The 23,134-nt window shown below is 40.2% G+C and overlaps 1 protein-coding gene across 2 annotated transcripts; it reads right to left on the bottom strand.

Annotated features, from left to right (window-relative positions):
- Nucleotides 1–12,062: 12,062 nt before the first annotated feature.
- On the bottom strand, nt 12,063–16,355 carry dpm2 (dolichyl-phosphate mannosyltransferase subunit 2, regulatory). 2 transcript variants are annotated; one of them, XM_054612743.1, is made up of 4 exons: nt 16,275–16,348; nt 14,765–14,874; nt 13,409–13,511; nt 12,063–13,252 (listed from the first exon to the last, which is right to left on the bottom strand). In XM_054612743.1, the coding sequence occupies exons 1-4, from the start codon at nt 16,339–16,341 to the stop codon at nt 13,197–13,199; spliced, it is 336 nt and encodes a 111-aa protein (XP_054468718.1). In that variant the 5' UTR covers nt 16,342–16,348; the 3' UTR covers nt 12,063–13,196. The 2 variants fall into 2 exon arrangements, with proteins under 2 accessions (XP_054468718.1, XP_054468719.1); XM_054612744.1 differs by having other exon boundaries at nt 12,064–13,252; nt 14,765–14,854; nt 16,275–16,355.
- Nucleotides 16,356–23,134: the final 6,779 nt, after the last annotated feature.

Raw genomic sequence — 23,134 nt, 5'->3', positions numbered from 1 at the left:
CTTGTTGAACAGGCGTATGGGGGGCTGTGGCTCAGTAGTACAGCAGGGTCGGCCTTCAATCAGTGAATTGGCGGTTCAAGCCCCGGCTCTGCTAGTCCATGTTGATGTGTCTTTGGGCAGACAATTAACCCCAAATTGCTCTTGCAGGTTGTCCCTGGGTGTACGAATGGGTATGAATGATTAGATCAGGTGACACCTTGCATGGTGTATGAGTGTATGAATGGGTATGAATGGGTGAATGATGACATGTAGTATTAAAGTGCTTTGAGCGATCTGAAAACTTGAAAAGTCCCATACAAGTACAGAGCATTGTTAAGTATTTACTTTTTACTCGCAAATATTTTATTGCAGGTACAGTAACAAACTTAGTCGCCGTCAACTCGAGTATCCTTCACATCACCTGGTTCACTTAACCACAGCAGCCTCTCTGCTCGCCCTCCGTCTGTGTGTGTGTTTGTGTCTATGTGATTATGTGTGTGTAGCTGGAGGAGCTTAGCCCGACAGAGAGAACAGAGCAGATGTGCTATGCGGTGTGATAATAAATGGCATCAAAACATTAAAAAGTACTAATACAAACATCAATAAAAGCAGTGCTTTACCATACTACGATCATGAATTATTAAGCACCGGGCCCGTTTAACACCGGGATTCGGAATGCATCCCTACCTTCAGATAACGTTAAAGCACAAAAAGCTCTCGTCAGAGTCAGTGTCCATTAGTGTTTTCCTGTTCTGGGCTGCTGTAGAAACATGGCGGTGCAAGATGGTGGACTCCATTGAAGGCGACCTGCTCCCTACGTAGGTATAAATAGATTTTTCTAAGCTAAGCTAGTTTACACCCCTCCTTCCCTTACCCTCCATCCCTTACCCTCATCCCTTCTTCCCACGACCCCTTCCCTACATCCCTTCATTCCTCGACCCCTACCCCTTCATCCCTCGACCCTTATCCCTTCATCCCCTCATCCCTCCAACCCCTTCCCTAACCCATCGCTCTGACTCACATTCGTAATAAATCAGTCATAACCTATCTCGTGATAAGCGTGGTCTTTGTTAGTGAAATGAAGTTTTAAATAACGTAGTTCGGGAACAATGACCACGCCCTGAACACCTAATTGTCTCTGCACAAAGTATTTAAGCATGACGGATCCATCCACTTCCTCCTTGACTCTGTTTCCTCATCCCTCCCCCCAACCCTTTTTTAAAAATTATTTTTATTTCTTTACCATTCATCTTTCTCCCTCTTCTCTCCTTCCTTCTCTCTCTTTCACAGGATTACAGGAACAATGGGGGACTCTGCGCCACCTGACCTTCCGGAGAGACAGCCCCCACCCAAGAGTCTCCAATCCCCCTGTTCCTGCCAGCCACCGGACACCATCTCGTGATAAGCGTGGTCTTTGTTAGTGAAACTGAATTGAATTGAATTGAATGTCCAGTCAGTATTGATGGTAAAAGCAGGCCATTGAAGCAAATATTCCTCAGTGTGTGTTATATTGTGGCACTGTGGAATTGCTTTCAGTACAAACGTGTTGAGAAAACAGCAAGTCCATGTATGACCACCCTAGACTAAGGTTAGCTACTTTGTCAGCCAAAACATAGCGTTTGGTGACAAAAATTCTCATTTAATAGTCATCTGCCCTCTGGGTCCTGCTGTTCTTTGTTGTCTTATCCAATTCATCTTTCGGACCTTCATTAATTTGAGGAATAAAACTTTCATGCAAAGTAACACACACAAAGCTCGCTCTCTCTGGGTTTGTGACAGAGCAGCATCTAAAGCACAACCTCCAGTTACCCGGAGGCGGAGAAATCCAAGCTGAAACAGCTTAGATTTACTTCACTGTCACATCACCAGTATACAGAAGAACAACAGATTTTGCAGGTGCACCCCAGAGACACAGAAAACCTCAGTAGCATTTTTTTAACACTATACCTAAATCTGATAGATAGAAATAAGGTTTAAAATCTGTGAAACGTGGCTGTACCTGGACTGTGGTTGTGCCTCCTGCTGTGGCCCTGCTGACACCAAATGCTACTACCATTATTATTATTATTAGTCACATTACTATTACTATTACCTGTACCATTACGCATATTAGCTTTGCTTCCACCCTGAAGCCCTTTTTGCTTTCTCGCCTCGCAGGTTTCCACGAATCGTTGTGGTCCCTGAACCGTGGTCGTGCCTCCTGCTGTGACCCGGCTGACACCCACTGCTACTTCGATTATTATTATTAGTCACATTACTAATACTATTCCCTATATCATTATTTTAATTCCACTATAGTCATTGCTGCTTTTATAAGTAGTCTTAATTTTTCCCTTCGCTATTCTGCTTACTACTCTTATTACATGAATAATTTATGTCATATACATTGAATGTGTTGTATCTCTGTTATGCTGCTCATTCTGTACACATGACATCTATTGCATTCTGTCCATCCTGGGAGAAGGATCCCTCCTCTGTCGCTCTCCCATAGGTTTCTTCCTTTTTTCTCCCTCGTAAAGGGGTTTACGAGTTTTTCCTCTGTGAGGGTTCTGGGACAGAGGATGTCGCATGTGTACAGATTGTAAAGCCCTCTGAGGCAAATTTGTAATTTGTGATTTTGGGCTATACAAAATAAACTGAATTGAATTGAACAGAATTTTCCCTTTAATATTGAGATATTTCATCAAAATCACTTTTGACTACATGTCTCATTTACAATTTCACCCCCAAAAAATAAACCATATGCATTAACCAGAAGCTTGTAAAGAACATTTCTCAAAAGTGGGAATTAAACACAAGACCCACATATTGTGCTTGAATGAACAATGTGGCCGAGTTTTGTTTCCCATAACTGCAGTAAATTCAGTCGTCATGTTGGGATTACCTGGAACTGTCCAAGAGCGTTGCTGTTCACCAATGAAGAATTTATGAAAATAAGCTAAAACATAAGCTATAACATTAATTAGACAGAGACAAAAGTCTGGGTGCGGCAGCTGATCTTTAGTTAACATTGAACAGCAAGTGTGCCCTCTAGCGACTCTTATATGTAATGCAGAATTGTTGTCAACAGGCGTCATCAAGTGCTGGACATAGTGGACAAATAACAGCGTCTGTATGGCCTGAGGCGCCTAGAGAAATTTGGTCTGAGGCCCCAAATCCTTGAAGACTTCTACCGGGGCACTATAGAGAGCCTTCTAACATTTCTGCTTCATCACCTGGTATGGCACCACAAGTGTGCAAGGCCCAGCACAACACTGAATGCCAGCTGCCCAGCCCACAGCAGCTGTACACCCAGCGGTGAGTCAGGAGGTCCCTGAGGGCCATTAAGAACCCAACACCCGTTTTGGACCTGCCAGTACATGATCACTGGATGGAAATTCTTTTCTCTCAACTCTTTAGTCTTGTTGGTTTGATGGTTGGGGTTGGTGGGGAGCTTAATGAGAAGTTCTGCAGGATCAACCTTGTGGGACATTTCTGTAGGACAGCAGGAAGCTGTTCTGCTGTTGGTGGAGGTAGCCCTGTCCCTGTGAAGCCTCCAAAGCATGTTACAGGCTCTGAGCAAATTATTGGATGGCAAAATGGAGCTATATAAATGTGTTGCACTCCATTTACTGAATGTCTCTCATTCTTGTGTTATCAATCCCAAGTTGGGATCCCAACATTCAACCCAGTTTCTCGATGGTTTATGTGTTTAGGTAGATCTCATATTGACACCTCTGGCCATTTACTATGTGTATCTACTCTCACCTGGAACACCCTCTCTTTGAATGGGCCAGCACAATCAACATGAATGCGTTGCTACAGTTCTTTTGGCAATCCCACGGATGGAGAGGGGCTGGTTAATGCAAACTTGTTGTTCTGACTGCCTCTTCAATTTACTCATCTAGTCCAGGCCACCAGAAGTAGCTTCTAGCAAGTTCTTTCATGCAAACTATCCGAGACTGACCAACATGCTCTGCTGTAGTAGCCTTTTCAGCAACACCTGTAGAATAATCACTGTGCTTCCCCATAGGAGAGATTCTGTTTGTGCAGAGTTTTCTCTCCACAGCCACTTCATCCGATGATCATGACATCCAACAGCACCAAGTCATTCTGGGTGTGCAGTATCACTTGAGCAGAAGTAATGGGTGCTTCCTCCACTTAGCTGAAGGAGAAAATGTCGGCCTGCAGCAGCCCACAATGATCAACATGTAGGGGAAACCAAGAGAGTCCGTCTGCATTTGAATGCATCTCAAACTTCCGGAGCTTGCTGTCATGAAGCTTGGCAGAAGTTCCGTCAAAGAGACTCTCTATGCTCTCTTTCATTCATAAATTCTCTGTCCCCTGCTCTCCAGCTCCTACTCCATAAGCTTGTTCACTCTAAATTTAACAAACCACATTTCGTCACTGTGTCCCTAAGCTTTGCTTTCAAACTTTACAAGTGTTCTCCTCTCTGGTGCCACCACTTCCAGTCTTCAGACATTTTATTGTGCATTTTATATGCATGTAATACATTTATAATTCACTCGAAATAAATTCTCTCCTGATTGAAATAGGTGTGAGCACACAACACAAGGCCTATCTTTGCATTCAATTCAATTCAATTCAATTCAGTTTATTTTGTATAGCCCAGAATCACAAATTACAAATTTGCCTCAGAGGGCTTTACAATCTGTGCACATGCGACATCCTCTGTCCTTCCCTCACATCGGCACAGGAAAAACTCCCCTAAAAAACCCCTTTAACAGGGAGAAAAAAGGAAGAAACCTATGGGAGAACGACAGAGGAGGGATCCTTCTCCCAGGATGGACAGAATGCAATAGATGTCATGTGTACAGAATGAGCAGCATAACAGTTCTTAGATACAACACATTCAATGTATATGACATAAATTATTCATATAATAAGACTACTTATAATAACAGCAGCAATTATTACAGTAGAATTATAGCCATGAAAATAGGGATAGTAATGTGACTAATAATAATAATCGAAGTAGCAGTGGGTGTCAGTCGGCTCACAGCAGGAGGCACGACTACGGTCCAGGTACCACAACGATTCATGGAAACCTGCAGAACGAGAAAGCAAAAGGGCTTCAGGGTGGAAGTAAAGCTAAAATGCTTAATGGTACAGGTAATAGTAATAGTAATGTGACTAGTAATAATAATAATGGTGGTAGCAGTCGGTGTCAGCAGGGCCGTAGCAGGATGCACATCCACGGTCCAGGTACAGCCACGATTTATAGAAGCCTGCGAAGCGAGAAAGCACAAAGACTCCAGGGTAGAAGCAAGTCAATAAGCGTAATAGTACAGGCAATAATAATAGTAATGTGACTAATAATGATAGTGGTAGTAGTAGTGGGTGTCAGCAGGGCCTCAGTAGGTGGCACGATGACAGTCCAAATATAACCCCGATTCCTGGGAACCTGCGAGGCGAGAAAGCACAAGAACTCCGGGGAAGAAGCAAAATCAGTAATGTGCATAAATAGGAGATTAATACATAAAGAAGGAGGGAGAGAAGAGGAGAGAGGAGCTCAGCGTATCCTAGGTAGTCCCCGGCTGTCTAGGCATATAGCAGCATATTTAGGGGCTGGACCAAGGCGAACCTGAACCAGCCCTAACTATAAGCGCTATCAAAAAGGAAGGTCTTAAGCCTGCTCTTGAAAGTGGTGAGTGTGTCTGCCCCCGGACTGAAACTGGAACCTGGTTCCACAGAAGAGGAGCCTGATAACTGAAGGCTCTGGCTCCCATCCTACTTTTATATACTCTAGGAACCACAAGTAACCCTGCATTGATTGAGCGCAGCTCTCTAGTTGGGTAATATGGAACTATAAGTTCCTTAAGATAAGACGGTGCCTGACCAGTTAGAGCTTTGTAGGTAAGTAAAAGAATTTTAAATTCTATTCTTGATTTAACAGGGAGCCAGTGCAGAGAAGCTAATACTGGAGTAATATGATCTCTTTTCTTAGTTTTTGTTAGAACACGTGCTGCAGCATTCTGGATCAACTGTAAAGATCTAAGAGACCTATTAGAGCAGCCTGATAATAAGGAGTTACAGTAATCTAGTCTAGAGGTAACAAATGCATGAACTAGTTTTTCTGCATCACTTTGAGACAGGATTTGCCTGATTTTCGCAATGTTACGTAAATGAAAAAAGGCTGTCCTTGAGATCTGTTTTATATAAGAGTTAAAAGACAGATCCTGGTCAAAGATAACTCCAAGGTTCTTAACGGTAGTGCTGGATGCTAGAGCAATGCCATCTAGAGAAACTATATCGTTAGATAATTGAATTCGAAGGTGATCTGGACCTAGTAGGATAACTTCTGTTTTTTCAGAGTTTAACATTAAAAAGTTACAGGTCATCCAGGTTTTTATGTCCGAAGACATGCTTGAAGTCTAGAGAACTGGTTAGTTTCGTCTGGCTTAATTGATAGATACAACTGGGTATCATCTGCATAACAATGAAAGTTTACTGAGTGTTTTCTGATAATATTCCCCAAGGGAAGCATATATAAAGTAAATAAAATAGGTCCAAGAACAGACCCCTGTGGAACTCCGTGACTAACCCTGGTTTTCATCGAGCTTTCATTGTTTACATATACAAACTGAGATCGGTCTGATAAATACGACTTAAACCAGCTAAGTGCGGTTCCTTTAATGCCTATTAGATGCTCCAATCTCTGTAATAGGATTTGGTGATCAATGGTATCAAATGCAGCACTAAGGTCTAGCAATACAAGTACAGAGACAAGTCCTTTGTCTGAAGCTATTAGAAGGTCATTGGTAATTTTCACCAGTGCCGTCTCTGTGCTATGATTCACTCTAAATCCTGACTGAAAATCCTCAAATAAACTATTGTTATGCATAAAGTCACAGAGCTGATTTGCTACTGCTTTCTCAAGGATCTTAGAGAGGAACGGAAGGTTAGATATAGGTCTATAGTTAGCCAACACCTCTGGATCTAGAGTAGGTTTCTTAAGAAGAGGTTTAATTACAGCTAGTTTGAAGGCCTGTGGTACATGGCCCGTCAGTAAAGACAGATTGATAATTTCTAATAAGGAGTTGCTAATTAAAGGTAAAACTTCCTTAAGCAGCCTAGTCGGAATCGGGTCTAAGAGACAGGTGGAAGGTTTAGACTTAGAAATAGTTAAAGTCAATTGTTGAAGGTCGATGGGAGAAAAGCCATCTAAATATATTTCAGGTTCTACAGCTGTGGATCGATCGGTACTGGTTGAGGGCAGTAGATTATAAATTTTTTCTCTAATAGTTAGAATCTTATCATTAAAGAAGTTCATGAAGTCACTACTACTGAGGTTTATAGGAATACACGGCTCAACAGAGCTGTGACTCTCTGTCAGCCTGGCTACAGTGCTGAAGAGAACCCTAGGGTTGTTCTTATTTTTCTCTATTAATGCTGAATAATAGGCTGCTCTAGCATTACGGAGTGCCTTCTTATATATTTTAAGACTGTCTCGCCAGACTAACCGCGCTTCATCCACATTGGTGGAACGCCATATCCTTTCAAGTTTTCGCGATATTTGCTTTAAATCGCGGGTTTGAGGATTATACCATGGAGCAAACCTTTCTTTTATTAGCTTCTTTTTTAGAGGAGCTATAGAGTCTAGTGTCATTCGCAGTGAGCATGCAGCACTATCAACAAGATGGTCAATCTGAGACGGACTAAAGCTAGCGTAGGAGTCCTCTGTTATATTGAGCAATGGTACTGAATAAAACCCTGAAGAAATCGCTTCTTTAAATTTAGCTACAGCATTATCAGATAGACATCTAGTGTAGAAACTTTTGCCTAATGGCGTACACTCTGGTAGAACAAATTCAAAGGTTATTAGAAAATGGTCCGATAAAAGAGAGTTCTGTTGAGAGACAATTACATTTTCTACTTCAATACCATAAACCAGAACAAGGTCGAGGGTATGGTTAAAAGAGTGAGTCGGTTTATGTACACACTGACAGAAGCCAATAGAATCTAGTAATGAACCAAACGCAGTACTAAGGCTATCATTATACACATCCACATGAATATTAAAATCCCCTACAATAATAACTTTATCTGTCTTAAGGACTAAACTAGATAAAAACTCTGAGAATTCAGATAGGAATTCAGAATACGCACCTGGTGCACGATACACTATAACAAATAAAATTGACTTTAATGCTTTCCCGCTCGGGTTTGAAAGACTAAGAACAAGGCTTTCAAATGAGTTGTAATTTAATTTAGGTTTAGGGTTTATTAATAGGCTTGAGTCAAACATAGCTGCTACTCCACCTCCTCGGCCTGTGCCTCGAGGAATATGAGTATTAATATAACTTGGAGGAGTTGATTCATTAAGGCTAACGTACTCTTCATGACACAGCCAGGTTTCAGTAAGACAAAATAAATCAATATGATTATCTGATATTAAATCATTTACAAGTACACCCTTAGATGACAGAGATCTAATATTTAAGAGTCCACATTTAACTGTCCTGTTTTGATGCACTGTTGCATCAGTTGCCTTAACTTTTATTAAGTTATTTTGTATAACTCCTCTTCTGTTGACTTTAAATAATTGAAGTGGCCGTGGGGCAGACACAGTCTCTATAGGGTTTTGGGTGGGTAAGTGGGTGGGTAACTGCTCCAAAGGAAGCGCAGAGAGGTGTGAAAGACTGCGACTCTGCTTCTGCTTCCTGGTCTGAACTCTGGGTCATGGATTAGGTCCACTAATGAACTGGGTCAGATTTCTAGAGATGAGATCCGCTCCATCCAAAGTAGGATGAATGCCGTCTCTCCTAATCAGACCAGGTTTTCCCCAGAAAGTATGCCAATTGTCTACGAAGCCCACATTGTTTGCAGGACACCACCTCGACAGCCAGCGGCGGAATGATGACATGCGGCTATACATCTCATCATTGACCAGATTAGGGAGAGGGCCAGAGAATACTACGGAGTCCGACATCGTCTTTGCGTACGAACACACCGATTCCACGTTCAATTTAGTGACCTCCGAGCGACGTAATCGGGTGTCATTACCGCCGACGTGAATAACAATCGTACGGTATTTACGTTTAGCCTTAGCCAGCAGTTTCAAATGGGATTCTATGTCGCCCGCTCTGGCCCCGGGGATGCATTTGACTATATATATGTCGATTTCCATGTGCAGTGGTTATCCATCCAGCAGTTGAGAAGCCCAGTATCTTCTGGACCCCTAGTAACTGACAGCATATACACTGTTGCCTCATCTGATGAGCTGTTGCACACAGCCGTAGTTTGGTTTTGTTGTACACTGTGTACAGAACCTGCAGCTTTGGCCTTTTGTTGCAGTGTCTTGGGTTTTTGTCAATCTGTGGCCTTACTCCAACACTCTGCTGCAGAAGTTCTATTTTGTCACGTCTAGTACATTTTCTCTGAGCTCCCTTGACTTCAGTGGAGAGCTTGTCAGTTTATAATTTGCACTGAGCTGATGAATCTCTTTGGCAGTTAATTCCATGGACACACACTTTAATTGCTCCAAGGTAATTGCACTTTCTGTTAGCAGGCATTACTGAGCAGCTTCGTTACTGAGCAGCATCGTCACTGAGCATCTTTGCTCATCGTCATCACTTAGTTGTGTCATTTATAGTGTTTCTCCGACTCCAAGCTACAACATTAATCAGAATGAGACAGACAGCTTAGTGCAGTGGTTTAATCGTAAACAGCAAGTGTGCCCTCTAGTTACTCTTATTTCAGGAGTCATAGCTCTGAAGCCATCATTAGAAGCTGCAGTCTTAAAGTTAACATAAGCTGCAGTCTAACTCAGGACTAGGTCTTCCAACTGTCCCATATTAGCTGGGTTTTCCCGTATATTGGGCTAAATTGGTGTGTCCAATAAGAACCCTTCCTAGTCCTGTATTGACTGTTACTGTACTCTGATCAACAGAGGGCACTCATACAGATCCTAGATCTGATACAACAGTAGTATCAGATCATTTGCTGATCATGTCAAAGGTGAGCTTACCTCTCATCCAATAACAGGTCGCCTTATGTACATTTGGTAACAAAGATCTTCAAGGGAGAAGGCCAGGGAGGAGGCCGTGAGTTAATGAATGACAACCCACAACAATGGTGAAAAGCACAGGTGAACTTCTGTGTCTCATGCAAAATATACCTCCGTAACCAGCTACCAGTGTGGCATCTCAAATAGTTTTCGGCACTGCAGGAAATATTGTTTCCCCACAACGCAGTGTACTGCCACACAATTTTATCGATCAAATGATTTTCCTCCAGAAGAATCTTGACAAGCACAAGCATACAAGAATGTCTTTGCTGTGTATGAGGATTGATATTTATATATTGTTTTATATGTATATATAAGAATACACTTTTAATTAGGTTATTATTCACAGTTAAAGTGCTCCTTAACCTCTGTGTTGAGACGCAAGCCGAGGCCAGGCTGCCACTAGTAGAGCTGTTCAGAGAGGGGACTGAATGTCAGGCAGGCCGGAAGTGCTGATCAATCAAAGCTGACTTGGCTTTTTTGGGAGGGGGGCTTAAAGAGACAGCTGTGAACCAGAGAATCGGCAGTTTGATCCTCGGCTCCGCTAGTATATGTAAATGGTAGGGCCTTTTGGAAAGACACTTAATCCCAAATTGCTCCCAAAGTGTGTTCCTGCGGTGTATGAATGGGTATGAATTTAGAGTCCTGATGGGCATGGTATCTCCTCCAATCAGTTTATGAATGGATTTGAGTGGGTGAATGATGACATGTAGTGTTAAAGCCCTTGGAGTGGTCAGAAGACAAACGCTTTACAGTCCATTTACCATTTACTTTTCTATATGTTCATAATTTAGTGTCTGACTCTGTCCTAAAGGAGTGGTAGGCTTTTGGTTGTTTTATTGTTTTCAAATGTTAAAACAGTGCACAGGCAGGGCACACTTGACTGCTATCTGCCAGTGTTCAAAGTAGTGAACAAACAAGGAACCAGGATGAAGAGGTGACCTTTGTAGCAGAAGATTAGGAGGATGGGTGAGAAGGTGAAGGTACACCAAGTGGTTTGACAACCTTCCAAAATGACCTCTTACTTCAAAACAAGACGACGGCTGTGACAGAACTCTGACCGTTTACTCCAGTGAGCAGTGAGTGGGTCTGCGTTGTCATTTAGAGGCCTGACTGGAACGAAGGTCATTTTTGCATTCATGAAATAAAAACAAACTTCATTGTGGTACGGTTAGCAGTTACATTTTTCATTCTAATGTGGGTCAATGTAACGCACAGTGATTCAATCAGAAGTGTCAGCCTCATGGTGGTGCACGAGAAATGCCAGGAGATCACCGAAGTCAGTTGGATTTTGATGTAAGAAAACATCATGGTAATTAATTCAACAGTTGGTGAGATGCTTTAGTGTGGACCAAAGTGAGGGACTGGCAACCAGGTTTAGTGCCTGCTCTGAGGTTGATACAGAACAGAAACAGTTGAGTAATGTTAGGAAGAATTTGCACAATATTCCTTTTTGCATTGGATGAATGTAAGATTTATGGTAAAGTCAGACTCCAAATTCCATTAGCTATATGTACAGTAATACAGCATATTCAATACTAATTATTATTATTTATTAATATTGTTTATAACTGTGTGTGTTTCTTATGTAGAATATTGAAATACAACTGCTCTGTATGGAAGCCCATTAACCAAAATGTGATGAAAAAATAAAGATTATTTTAGTCATTATTATGAGAAACCTTATATCCTCATAATCATGACTTACTATCTCAGAATTATGATTAAGCATCTCAGAATCACAACTTAGTATCTCATAACTATAACTCAGCATCTTATAATTATGAATTAGTATCTCATTCCATAGGCATTGCGATGTGCAACCTGGTAACAATAACAATAAGTGAAAACTTGAACCTTAATTTTGTCTATGCACTGCTCAGCACTTATTTTCCCCCATCAAACATAGTGAGTAAATACAACCCTAGAAAACAGTACTTGGACAAGTCACCGATCCCATTACTAGAACTAGTCTTTGCTACTGCTTCCAACATACGTATAGTTGCTAATGTCAATATTACCATGACTATTTCTATTAGAGCTACAAGTATGAAGATTAAAAAAAACATTTGTTAAAAAACTCAACACATTTCACAGCATCAACATTTTATTGAACTAAGAAAAGGGACCATTGGCCCCATTACCAGTCTTACTGTAAAATGCTGGTTTGCATACAAAACTATTTACAATCAACATCATCCACACTTTCACACACTACAAAAACTGACAATTAAGTCGTTCTTTCTGTAATTTTCCAGACATTCACACAAATTTCACTTCCCTTCCATCCTGCCATATCATTGTGAATTACCGTATTGGCCCAAATATATAATTGATGGAAATCACATTTCAAGTAGTGGGGGTCGTATTATATTATACAACAAGATATTTACGTATTCACAACATCAGATTTTTTTTTTAGAATGGAAGGAGTACTGGTGTAACACCGGCTCCTTCACAGAGTGATGCATTATAGGTAGTTTGAAGCCTTAATGTTACTGGGTTAGTGATTGTCCTCAAGTCGAGTTAATTCTGTAAAGTGTTTCGTTAGTCTAGCTAAACTCTGACTGCTCATGTTACATGTTTAACTGCGACCGGGGCGTTCTCTTATAATCAAGGCTGTCTCAAATTTGGGCCAATACGGTATCTGAACAGGTATATGCAACATCTAAACAGCTGTGTGGTTCAAAGTACTGACAGTGACACAAGCCCTGCCTTTGCAGTAGTTGCTCTGAGGGTTTATATATGGGATCCCAATGAAATCATTTAGGTCTTTTAAATATGACAATGATATAACTCTTCAGCTAAGGAATTTCTGTTCACATTGGAGGTGAGAACACAGTGACGGATCTAAACACTATGGAACAGGAATAGTAGCAGTGAGCTATGGGAAAATTTAAAGTCAATAATTATTTTTTTTACAATACTAAACTGCCACTTGGGGGCACCGACGTCAAAGGTTTTCAAATCGGACCCATAGCAGCTTTAAAGCTTAATTATCAGCTCAAACCAAATTGGAAATAGAACCAAAATATAAAATAAATATCAGGAACTTTCTTTTTAACGAATCCAATTTTTTAAGCATGAGTGTCAGTGGTTCAGTAACCATTATTAGGTGTGATTTTGCCTGCAGCGCCACCAGACAGTTTAGCATCAAGGCTTTTTTCACAGACATTCCACATATTCCACAGCAGTCACTATCCTGAGATCAGTCTACTTTCTTTGGCTTGCGATTCTTCCACATGATAACTGCAGTGAAGGCTCCTGTGGAGACGAGAGCGGTATTAACTTCAACATAGACACGACACACATTGTCACACTGCGTTATCTTTTATATGTAGAGCTTGAGAGGGGTTGTCTGTGGGGTGCATATTTCAATAAGTGTGTGCTTTGTTTCAGAATGCATAACAGTCTACTCACCAATACAGAGGAGCAGTATTACTGCTGCAATGCCAGGCAGAATGACTGAGTACTCTCGAGGAAGAAAATACTTGTGCAGTATGTGATCATTGTCCACGAAAGGCTGGAAAAGGACAAAATCACACATCATTTATTTAATTTAAAAAATATATATTTGATCCTTTTGTGAAAATGAGACATCACTGTTGCTTAACCCTCCTGTTATGTTGTGGGTACTTTTTCAGTATGAAACTTCTTCTACTTGCCTTAATTAGTGTAATAAATGTTTAAAATAAAAATGGTTCATATCATTTATTTTTGAATTGGACAGAAACAAAAGGATGACAGCCCTGGAGGCTCTGGAACACATCCTTGATCATGACAGTGAAATAGAGGAAGATGTGTCAGAAGACGAAGACCATCTTGAAGTCAATTCAGATTATGATGATACTGATTATGAACCATCAGATGAGTAAATTGATATTCCTATTCCTCCAAGCAAAACATTCATGTCAAAAAATGGTGAAATACAGTAGTCATCCTCACCCAATATACTTCAGTCAAGACTGTCTGCCGAAAACATTATAAACAGTGCCAGGGCCAAACACAAACACACACACACACACACACACACACACACAAACACACACACACACACACACCTCGTTCATTGTGCTCATCTTTTGTAAATTTCTGTTTCTTAACACCATAAATAAACAAAAAATAAAGTTTACTTTCAATACAAATCCTTATAACTCATTTGGCTTGATTTTAAGTGACCGGGTCAATATGAGAAGAGGTGTTTCATCTCTATTTAGCTACATCACCCCATGAAAAAAAGTTTAAAAAAGGAAAAAATAAATGAAAAAAAGACATGTTATAGAAGACTAATGCAATTTATATCTAGGTTTTCCTAATGTACCTAGAAAATGGTTTGAACATGTATTTTTCATGAAAAAGAGTGAGTTATCCTTATGGAACTATAATCTGTGAGGGGTGAATAACACCATTCCACTAAATACTGATTTAATTGTTAGTAATGGTGTTGGTAACAAGGTACAAACTAAGTTTTATTGGGATTTTTTGGTTTCTGACAACTTTTGGATGATTAAACATGCACCGGGTCACTTTGAACCGGAAACATCATTGCTGTTACTGACAAATGAACATAACAGGAGGGTTAAGTGATTTTGACAGAACAATGTATTCAAGGGGACAGATAGGTGATGAAAACTTTAAGCAACAGGTTGTTTTACTAACTGCCTGTGTGGACACAGAAGAAAGGTTTTGGACGACATGGTTAAAGGTCGGAAACACAAGCCTTCTGTTGAAATAAGGGTCTCTGACTGGGATTTTAGAGACATAAACAGAACCTACCAAGATGATGACCCAGACAGAGTAGTATGTAAACAGCAGGAGGCTGAAGACAACAAGACTCATGCCAACAGCTTGATCCACTCCTGTAGCCTGAAAATAAAAATAAGAACCTGAGCAGAAAGCATTTTGGGGGTGTTAGATGTCACACTCATATTTGTTTTTTGGCTTAAAGGAATACTCTGTAAATATTCTAGTTTTGCGCTCTATACAGTTAGTATAACTAACTAAATAAGTAAGTAAGGTGACAATAAAATATAAAACAAAGCAGGAAAACTTTGAGAGGCTACAAACAACATTTCTTTATTTAAAAATTACTTTAACGAAGAATCAATTGTAAAAAAAATAGTTGCAGATAATTATTTTTTCCATCTACTAATCAATTAGTTGACTAATTGTTGCAGCTCCAATTGTTATCTAAGACTTTGATATCCCATTGAAGATAGCATACAACTGTTTTCACAGGAGTAGTACTCCTCCTGATTAGTTAGCTGTCCTTTAACTGTACTGGTTCCTCCTATAAACAAACCTTGACGATAATTTAGTGTGTCACAGAGTAGAGTAGTAAAATGGTTTAGAAATCATCTGCTTCTGTTTGAAGTGGCTGGGCGGATGGATTGAAAAACACCTTTATTCACCTTCACCATGATGTACAAAACTGGTGCCAGGAAAGAGAAAATAAACTTTCCAAGTAAACAGCAAACACACCATTTAATGAATGTGACAAACAGTCAATCCATCGGCATTGTGTTGAGAACTGAGAATGATTCTGTACTTAGGAAATAGCACATTTGTAATTGCAGAATATCTATCAAAATGTAGGATTAGATTACCACTCTCTATATAATATCAGTTCTATGTCATTTACCCTCCACTGACTGAGAGGGAGGGGCTTTGACTGCCCTGCTCTCATACGTCAAGGTCTGCTTTGTACAGAGAGCTTTACCAGACTCTATTCAAATGTCGGTCAAATAACAGTTGATTTGCTTTTTTTTGCAAATATATGCATGTCGTACAACATCAGATAGATTTGGTTTGAGAATAAAAAAATCCTGCATTGTAAATTCGGCGTGTAAAAAAGAAATTTAAGCCATCAAACAATTCATTAAAAACCTATTAGTTTCCACGATTGACTGGCGAAGGAGCATTTGGGATAACCTGTTTAAGAATTGAAAGAATCGTCTTCTGAAGCTGTTTACAGGTTTTGTAACTTACATGTGCAAGTCGGGTATTAAATTGGCTAAAACGTCACAGCAAACCGGAGACGAAAAGCTGACGTAAATAACAATTGCTTTTACGGCAACTGACGTTAATGTTACCGAGCTTACGCTATGCTAACATGTTTCTCATAGTCATAACCGTGAAGAGAAGCTAACGCTGGTTAACTATGCGTTGACTGGGGAAGCTTCTTTATCGGATGAAACTGACTTTCATTCTACCATTTTATGAGTTATGGCTTCAGAGAGCCGCCTTTATGTCATTTGTTTAAATTCAAGCAGCTTATCTCTCTTACCATTTCTGTTTGCTGACGTTTTCTGCTGTTTTTCTTCCTTCTGACAAATACGGCTGACAAGATTCATCTCAGAGTCTCTGCTGCCTCCTACCGGTTGACCTGCAAAACACACGATATAAAGATAATGAAGCCACTGCAACTTCATGTACGGTACATATAATATATATATATATATATATATATATATATATATATATATATAAAAAATGGCTCAGCTAATCACCTGACTTGAATCCAATAGAAAATCTATGGAAAGAACTGAAGATCAGAGTTCATAGAAGAGGCCCACGGAACCTTCAAGATTTGAAGACTGTGTGTGTGTTTGTGTGGAAGAATGGGCCAAAATCACACCTGAGCAATGCATGCAACTAGTTTCTCCATACAGGAGAAGCTGTCATTACCAACAAAGGCTTTTGTACGAAGTATTAAATACATTTCAATAAGCGTGTTCAATACTTTTTCCCTGTGTCATTCCATTTTATTGCACATAACTTCATTTTTTGAACTTATTTGTTTTGTCTTCTTTGTATGTATGGATTACTTGGGTTGTTACCGACATCTGGTGAAAATTTCATGTCAATAGCACCTTTAGAAATATATTTACTGAGAAAAATGGTGACGTGTTCAATACTTATTTTACCCGCTGTGTATATATACAGCTCTGGAAAAACTCCACTCCAAATTTTTCTTAAGTCAGCATCTCTACATGTATGGCAGCCATTCCATTCCAGTGTCTGTTGAATTCCAATACAGGCACACCTGATTCTACTTAATGAGGTACTGTACCAAATCTTATTTAATGAAGAAAAGTATAAAAACCAGTGCTGTGGTCATCACTATCCTCTTGCAATAGGACCAGCTGGATGGCAGAAACAGTGCTAGTAGTACCTCAAAAGTAATTGGAATAAAAAAAGTGACTATTGACCATGCCAAAAGAGTTGAAAAGAAAAGTTTTGTATGAGGAAAAGAAGGGTTCAATTCTGGTTTTACTGGCAGAGGGATACAGTGATCGTCAGGTTGCTTCCATCCTTAAAATTTCAAAGAAGGCAGTTCATAAAAACAAGGTCAAGCAGCAGACATTAGGGACAAGGCTACAGACAGACGAAAACGACTCTCCACTCACCGGGATGACCGCCAACTCATTGGAATGTCACTCAACAACCGTAGGATGACATCAAATGACCTCCAAAAAGATTGGCAAACGGCAGCTGGGGTGAAGTGCACGGCGAGGACGGTTAGAAACAGGCTCCTAGGGGCAGGGCTGAAGTCGTGCAAAGCTAGAAAAAACCCTTCATCAACGAGAAGCAAAGAAGAGCCAGGCTGAGGTTTGCAAAAGACCATAAGGATTGGACCATAGAGGACTGGAGTAAGGTCATCTTCTCTGATGAGTCCAATTTTCAGCTTTGCCCAACACCTGGTCGTCTAATGGTTAGACGGAGACCTGGAGAGGCCTACAAACAGTGTCTCGCACCTACTGTGAAATTTGGTGGAGGATCGGTGATGATCTGGGGGTGCTTCAGCAAGGCTGGAATCGGGCAGATTTGTCTTTGTGAAAGACGCATGAATCAAGCCAAGTACAAAGTTGTCCTGGAAGAAGCTTCCTTCTGCTCTGACAATGTTCCCCAACTCTGAGGAGTGGTTTTTCCAGCTCCATGCCACACAGCCAGGTCAGTGAAAGTGTGGATGAAGGACCACCAGATCAGAACCCTGTCTTAGCCAGCCCAATCTCCAGACCTGAATCCCATTGAAAACCTCTGGAATGTGATCAAGAGGAAGATGGATGGTCACAAGCCATCAAACAAAGCCGAGCTGCTTGAATTTAGTATTCAAGCAACTAGTTAACATTAGTATTGTGTTGTTTAAAAATGAATATGAACTTGTTTTCTTTGCATTATTCGAGATCTGAAAATGCTGCATCTTTTTTGTTATTTTGACCAGTTGTCATTTTCTGCAAATAAATGCTCTAAATGACAATATTTTTATTTGAAATTTGGGAGAAATGTTGTCAGTAGTTTATAGAATAAAACAAAAAAAATAATTTTACTCAAACACATACCAATAAATAGTAAAACCAGAGAAACTGATCATTTTGAAGTGGTCTCTTAATTCTTTCCAGAGCTGTGTGTGTGTATATATATATATATATATATATATATATATATATATATATATATATAGTGTGTGTGTGTATATGTCCAACTGGTAAGAGGCCCCGGGGTAGACCCAGAACACGCTGGAGGGATTACATATCTCATCTGGACTGGGAGCGCCTCGGGGTTCCCCAGGAGGAGCTGGAATGTGTTGCTGGGGAGAAGGACGTCTGGAGGACCCTCCTTGGCTTGCTGCCCCCGCGACCCGCCCCCTCTGTGTGTTAGTATCAGAGCTTCTCTTTCTTGGCTGACAAAGCCAGCCGGCTGCTTGCCTTTTAGTGTATGTTAGTGTGCCCCACTGGTTAGCCGTGCACTGCTCTCATAGGGCGTGTATGGCTGATAACAACATCACAGAAGCATAGCGCCCGAATAAGGGTTCCCCCTAAGGTAAGCACTGTTAGCTCTATCAGCAAGTTTGTCGTAATTTGTACTGCCAGCACTGTTGGCGCCATTAGCTAAATTCCGCCGGCTCAGGCATCACCATTTTGAGAGCCGTTGAGAGGAAATCAAAATGCTCCCAATCTTATAATATACACCTTTACGTTAAGGTCCTTGACCATTTTCAGATTTTACTTTTTTCTATTCTAATAGGCTACACATTTCCTAGTGTATAATAGTAATAAATATAATAATATTATTCATATTCATGTCATATTCATCACAATAAAGTATTTATGTAGGATCTTTTAAAACACGGTTACAAAGTGCTTTACAATAAAAAATTTGAGAGTCAGATCTCCTCCGGCAGGTCCTTCCACAGTACAGCCCTGACTGCAAGGCTCTCTCATTGTTGTGTGAAATTCTAGACTTTGGAACAACAAGGTACGACGCATCTGAAGACCTCAGGGTGCAGGAAGGGACATGGGTCAACAAGAGAGATGATGAAAGCAGGATGGAACTATTGATTTAAGAGGTCTGTTCAAGCTGAGGTTTTAAACGATAATAACACCAAGTTTTCTGCAATGCTGAGTTGTTCATTGGGCCAGAGTGCCAAGACTGTTTGATATTTAGGTGTTTGCACTGTCTTGACCTATGACCAATATATCTCTCTCATCAGCATTAAGCTGCAGGACATTTTGTAAAAATCCACTTACAGATATCATGAAGGCAGTTTAGCTGGTTGACAGGGTTCTGATGGTTGTTTACAGTGTCACAGCTTAGATAGATCTGAGTATCATGAGCTGAACATTTAAATTGATATGATGTCTGTGTGGTCAAGAGGGAGAACGTAAATGGAAAAGAGAACTGGACCCAGCACCGATCCTTGGGTCACCACAGTGAACACATGTTGCCACTGACCTGGCATCAGCAATACCAACGCAAACGCAAATGTCTTTTAGGTATGACCTAAACCATTGCAGAGCAGTGTCGCCGATACTGTCCAAAAGGATAACAATTGGAGTTATGGTCAGCATCAGCTGATAGCAATAAGTCCTTTTGTATGGTTTGGATTGTTGTGTTTGGTTTGTTTTGTTTCTCTCTCTCTCTTTCCCCTCTGTGTTTTTCCTTTCCCTGCAGTGTGTGTGCGGCAGCAGGCCTACCTGAGTTTCTTGCTCGGTTTCTCACTGCTCTCCAGACGCCTTTCATCCCTCATGCCAGCCTGCTTCCTGCCGTCGCCACCGGTACTTTGGGGGGTTTTTTCCCCCTTTTTTCGCTCATTTGTGTTAAACTGCTAAAATATTTAAGAAAGACCCCTGAGTCTGTCTCCGCCTTTGTTGGTCCATAACACTAACCAAAACCATAACACCTTTAAGACAATAAGAACAATAGTTTCATATGTTTTCTCTAAAACCTGATATCATTTTTTCTTTGTGTGCTAAAACCTTAGCTAAAAATGGGAGCCAAGAAATAGGTTTAAAATTGTTAAGATCAGCAGAGTTGGCCTTTTTAGAAGTACTTGAACAGAGTTTTTCTTTTTTTAAGGAAACCCATTAGCCCTGTTTGACCAATCACTGTACACCCCTGTTTACATGTTTAATACATTTGCAAACATTTCCATGAACATGTTTTCACTTTCTCATCAAGTGTAGTTAAGTGTAGATTGATGGTAAAAATGCTGATTTTATCCAATTACATCAACAACAGAATACAGTGTGCAAACCGTAAAGGGGTTTGAATACCTTCTGAAGCCACTGGCTGTATTATCTTGCATTTCTTGTTCATTAAACTCACAATCTTATGTTAATATTTTTATGGTTATAATTTAATATTTCAATATATGAGGTGCATGTGCACCAACCGTGTGTATACGACAAATAAAAAATCCACATCTCATACAGAATGATAATTCCAGGCTTTACCATTTTATTCGGTATGCATGTTTTTGCAAATCATATTTCATTACTCAACACTGGCGCTCCTGTTATTAATAGGACAAAAATATAAACTCTTGATGTGACTTTCACGTGTAAGTAGAGAAAAAGGTTAGAGTTACAATAAAAAAGAAGGAAATCCTCCATTCACATGTTAAGATCCCAGTCTCTTCCTCACAGTGAGGCATACAGCTTATTGATTCAACACTGGAATTGGATCGCTACTCAGTATCGGTCGATGCCAAATGAGCAGGTTTCACTATATGGATCGAAATAGTTGTATTACTGCATCCTTAGTATTTCCCCAGTGGAGAGCTTGATGGAGCAGAGCAAAGATAAAAAGGTCAGTCAAACATGCTTGTCCTGCATGTGGTGGCACATTCACACATACAGTAGTATGAACAAAGAAACGAATATACACACACTGCAGAATGAGTACTGTGTGGTGAGCCTCTTTACTGTCAGTCCTGGTTCAATATGGGCTTTGTGCTGCTGCAGATGTGGGACTGACCTCACCACAGCCTACAGCCGGCTTACAGTATCATTGTTAGCTCTATACACAAAGTGAAACACAAACTATTCAACTATGTCTTGCAGTTCGTTGCAGCACCCTATCAAAGCAAAAACTGGCAAAACTACAAAGAGTTCTAGTTGAAGTTAAATCTTTTTAAATTTGTTTTTAAATACTGTACTTTAATGCTGCACTAATCTTTTTTAATTATGAACAATTGATCAAAATACAATATGTGGAATGTTAAATTGGTCCCCCACAGCATATTGTCACCAACTCTGCAGTTCCCAACAGCCTGCAGAGCTTTTTAGCCTCTTTAAGCTCATTGTTTTGGTTTTCAGACCCACAGACTATGCTCTCATCAACCAAATTTCAAGCAGGCAGCTGTTTTCAGAAAAAAGCACTGATAAACTGTACACTAAATGTGCAAACAGCACAAAGACATGGTTAGAGACTAGCTGGTGAACATAGTGGAGCATTCAGCAGCAAAGGAGACAGCCATTTTCTCAGAAGCTGGTCTAGACCAAAAACAGAGCTAAAAGAGACTAGATGAAAGCTGATGTTGCGCCGTGTTTTGCTGGATGTGTCAACTGTTTGCCAACACATCGGCAGTAACGACTTTATAATATCATAATGTTGGTGCAGAGAATGGACGGCCACATATGGCCAGCCATATGAATACAGGCTTTGTCTCATAAGAGCAACCTTTGACAGATTCACAGAATTACATTTGTCCTATAACACGAGCATTGATATGAAACAAAAACTGAAAAGACACTTAAAAACGGAACATGTCATATGTCATATTAGACAACTGTGCAATCTCCATTTTATTTTAGTGGTTTTTAACAACCCTTAAGAGAAAAAACATGTGCAAACTAGTATATTAAGTATGTATATACAGTGATCAAATGTATCAATATCTAAAAGGAGGATAAAAGTTTTTGTTTCAGTCGTAGGCTGATTTTGTCTCAGCCTGTCTCAAGGATGTGTGTCCTCAGTAAGAGCCTTGCATGCATCTTGTGTTGCATTTGGAGGGTTTTCATCAACTCGTAAAGCCAGGAAAGTATGATTTGATAAAATCATATAAAACCATATTTGACCCCTGTGGACTTCGATCAGAGGTTAAATCTATCACATGAACTGGACCAGTGAAAAAGCCGCAATGGGATGTAAACAATGGTAACAAGCAAAAACGTTTTTGTTATTAGCTCGAGGCATGGTGTCGACTGTAACATGTATTTATACATTATAATAGAGAATTCCAAGTTACATTGATATCAACTGTTTGCAGTCGCCCTTCATGTGTAAAAGTCAAGCACTGGGTATCATGGTCTGTCCTGTATTTTGCATGATAACCAGGTGCTTCTTCCTAATGGTAAACTCAGAAATGTTCAGTTTTATGAGTTGACAAGAGCCTTCTGAACACACCATTATTTCAGTGTTTCACTACAATTTCCACAATGTAGTGGTTTTCAGAGTATTGTAAAGTAATTGGTGGACTAAGCACTGGTCAAAGTTTCACTGGGTGTGTTTCAGACTGGTCACATGTTCAGTAATGCTGGTAGGAAGTCCCTCTACAGTAAACATGATTACTGCATCAGTCAGTGATTTATCAAAGATTATTTGTCCCTGTTTTCACTTCAGTAAAGACAATTTTAAGCTTGAGGCACATAAAAAATGTCTTATTCAGCATTCAGATGTGCTTAGCTCAACACTCTTATGTTGAGAGGCTTCAAAACCGTAGTCCACAAACCAATGGGTGACGTCACGGTGACTACGTCCACCTCTTCTATAGCGTCTATGGTTTACTCTGCCATACAGTAAGTCCCTGCTGCCGTGCAGGAACCCCTATTTCCATCACCACCTTCTCACCTGATCCTCATT

This window comes from Anoplopoma fimbria, chromosome 14, assembly GCF_027596085.1.
Source record: "Anoplopoma fimbria isolate UVic2021 breed Golden Eagle Sablefish chromosome 14, Afim_UVic_2022, whole genome shotgun sequence".
Lineage (NCBI taxonomy): Eukaryota > Metazoa > Chordata > Actinopteri > Perciformes > Anoplopomatidae > Anoplopoma > Anoplopoma fimbria.
The sequence above is the reverse complement of the archived record's forward strand: the minus strand, read 5'-3'. Positions and strand labels throughout refer to the sequence as shown.

Coding starts and splice junctions, on each gene's coding strand:
- dpm2 (XM_054612743.1), bottom strand. CDS start 16,341: ATGAATCTTGTCAGCCGTATTTGTCAGAAGGAAGAAAAACAGCAGAAA. Junction 14,875..16,274: donor AACGTCAGCAAACAGAAATG/GTAAGAGAGATA, acceptor CTTTCTGCTCAG/GTTCTTATTTTTATTTTCAG. Junction 13,253..13,408: donor AATACTGCTCCTCTGTATTG/GTGAGTAGACTG, acceptor TCGTCTCCACAG/GAGCCTTCACTGCAGTTATC.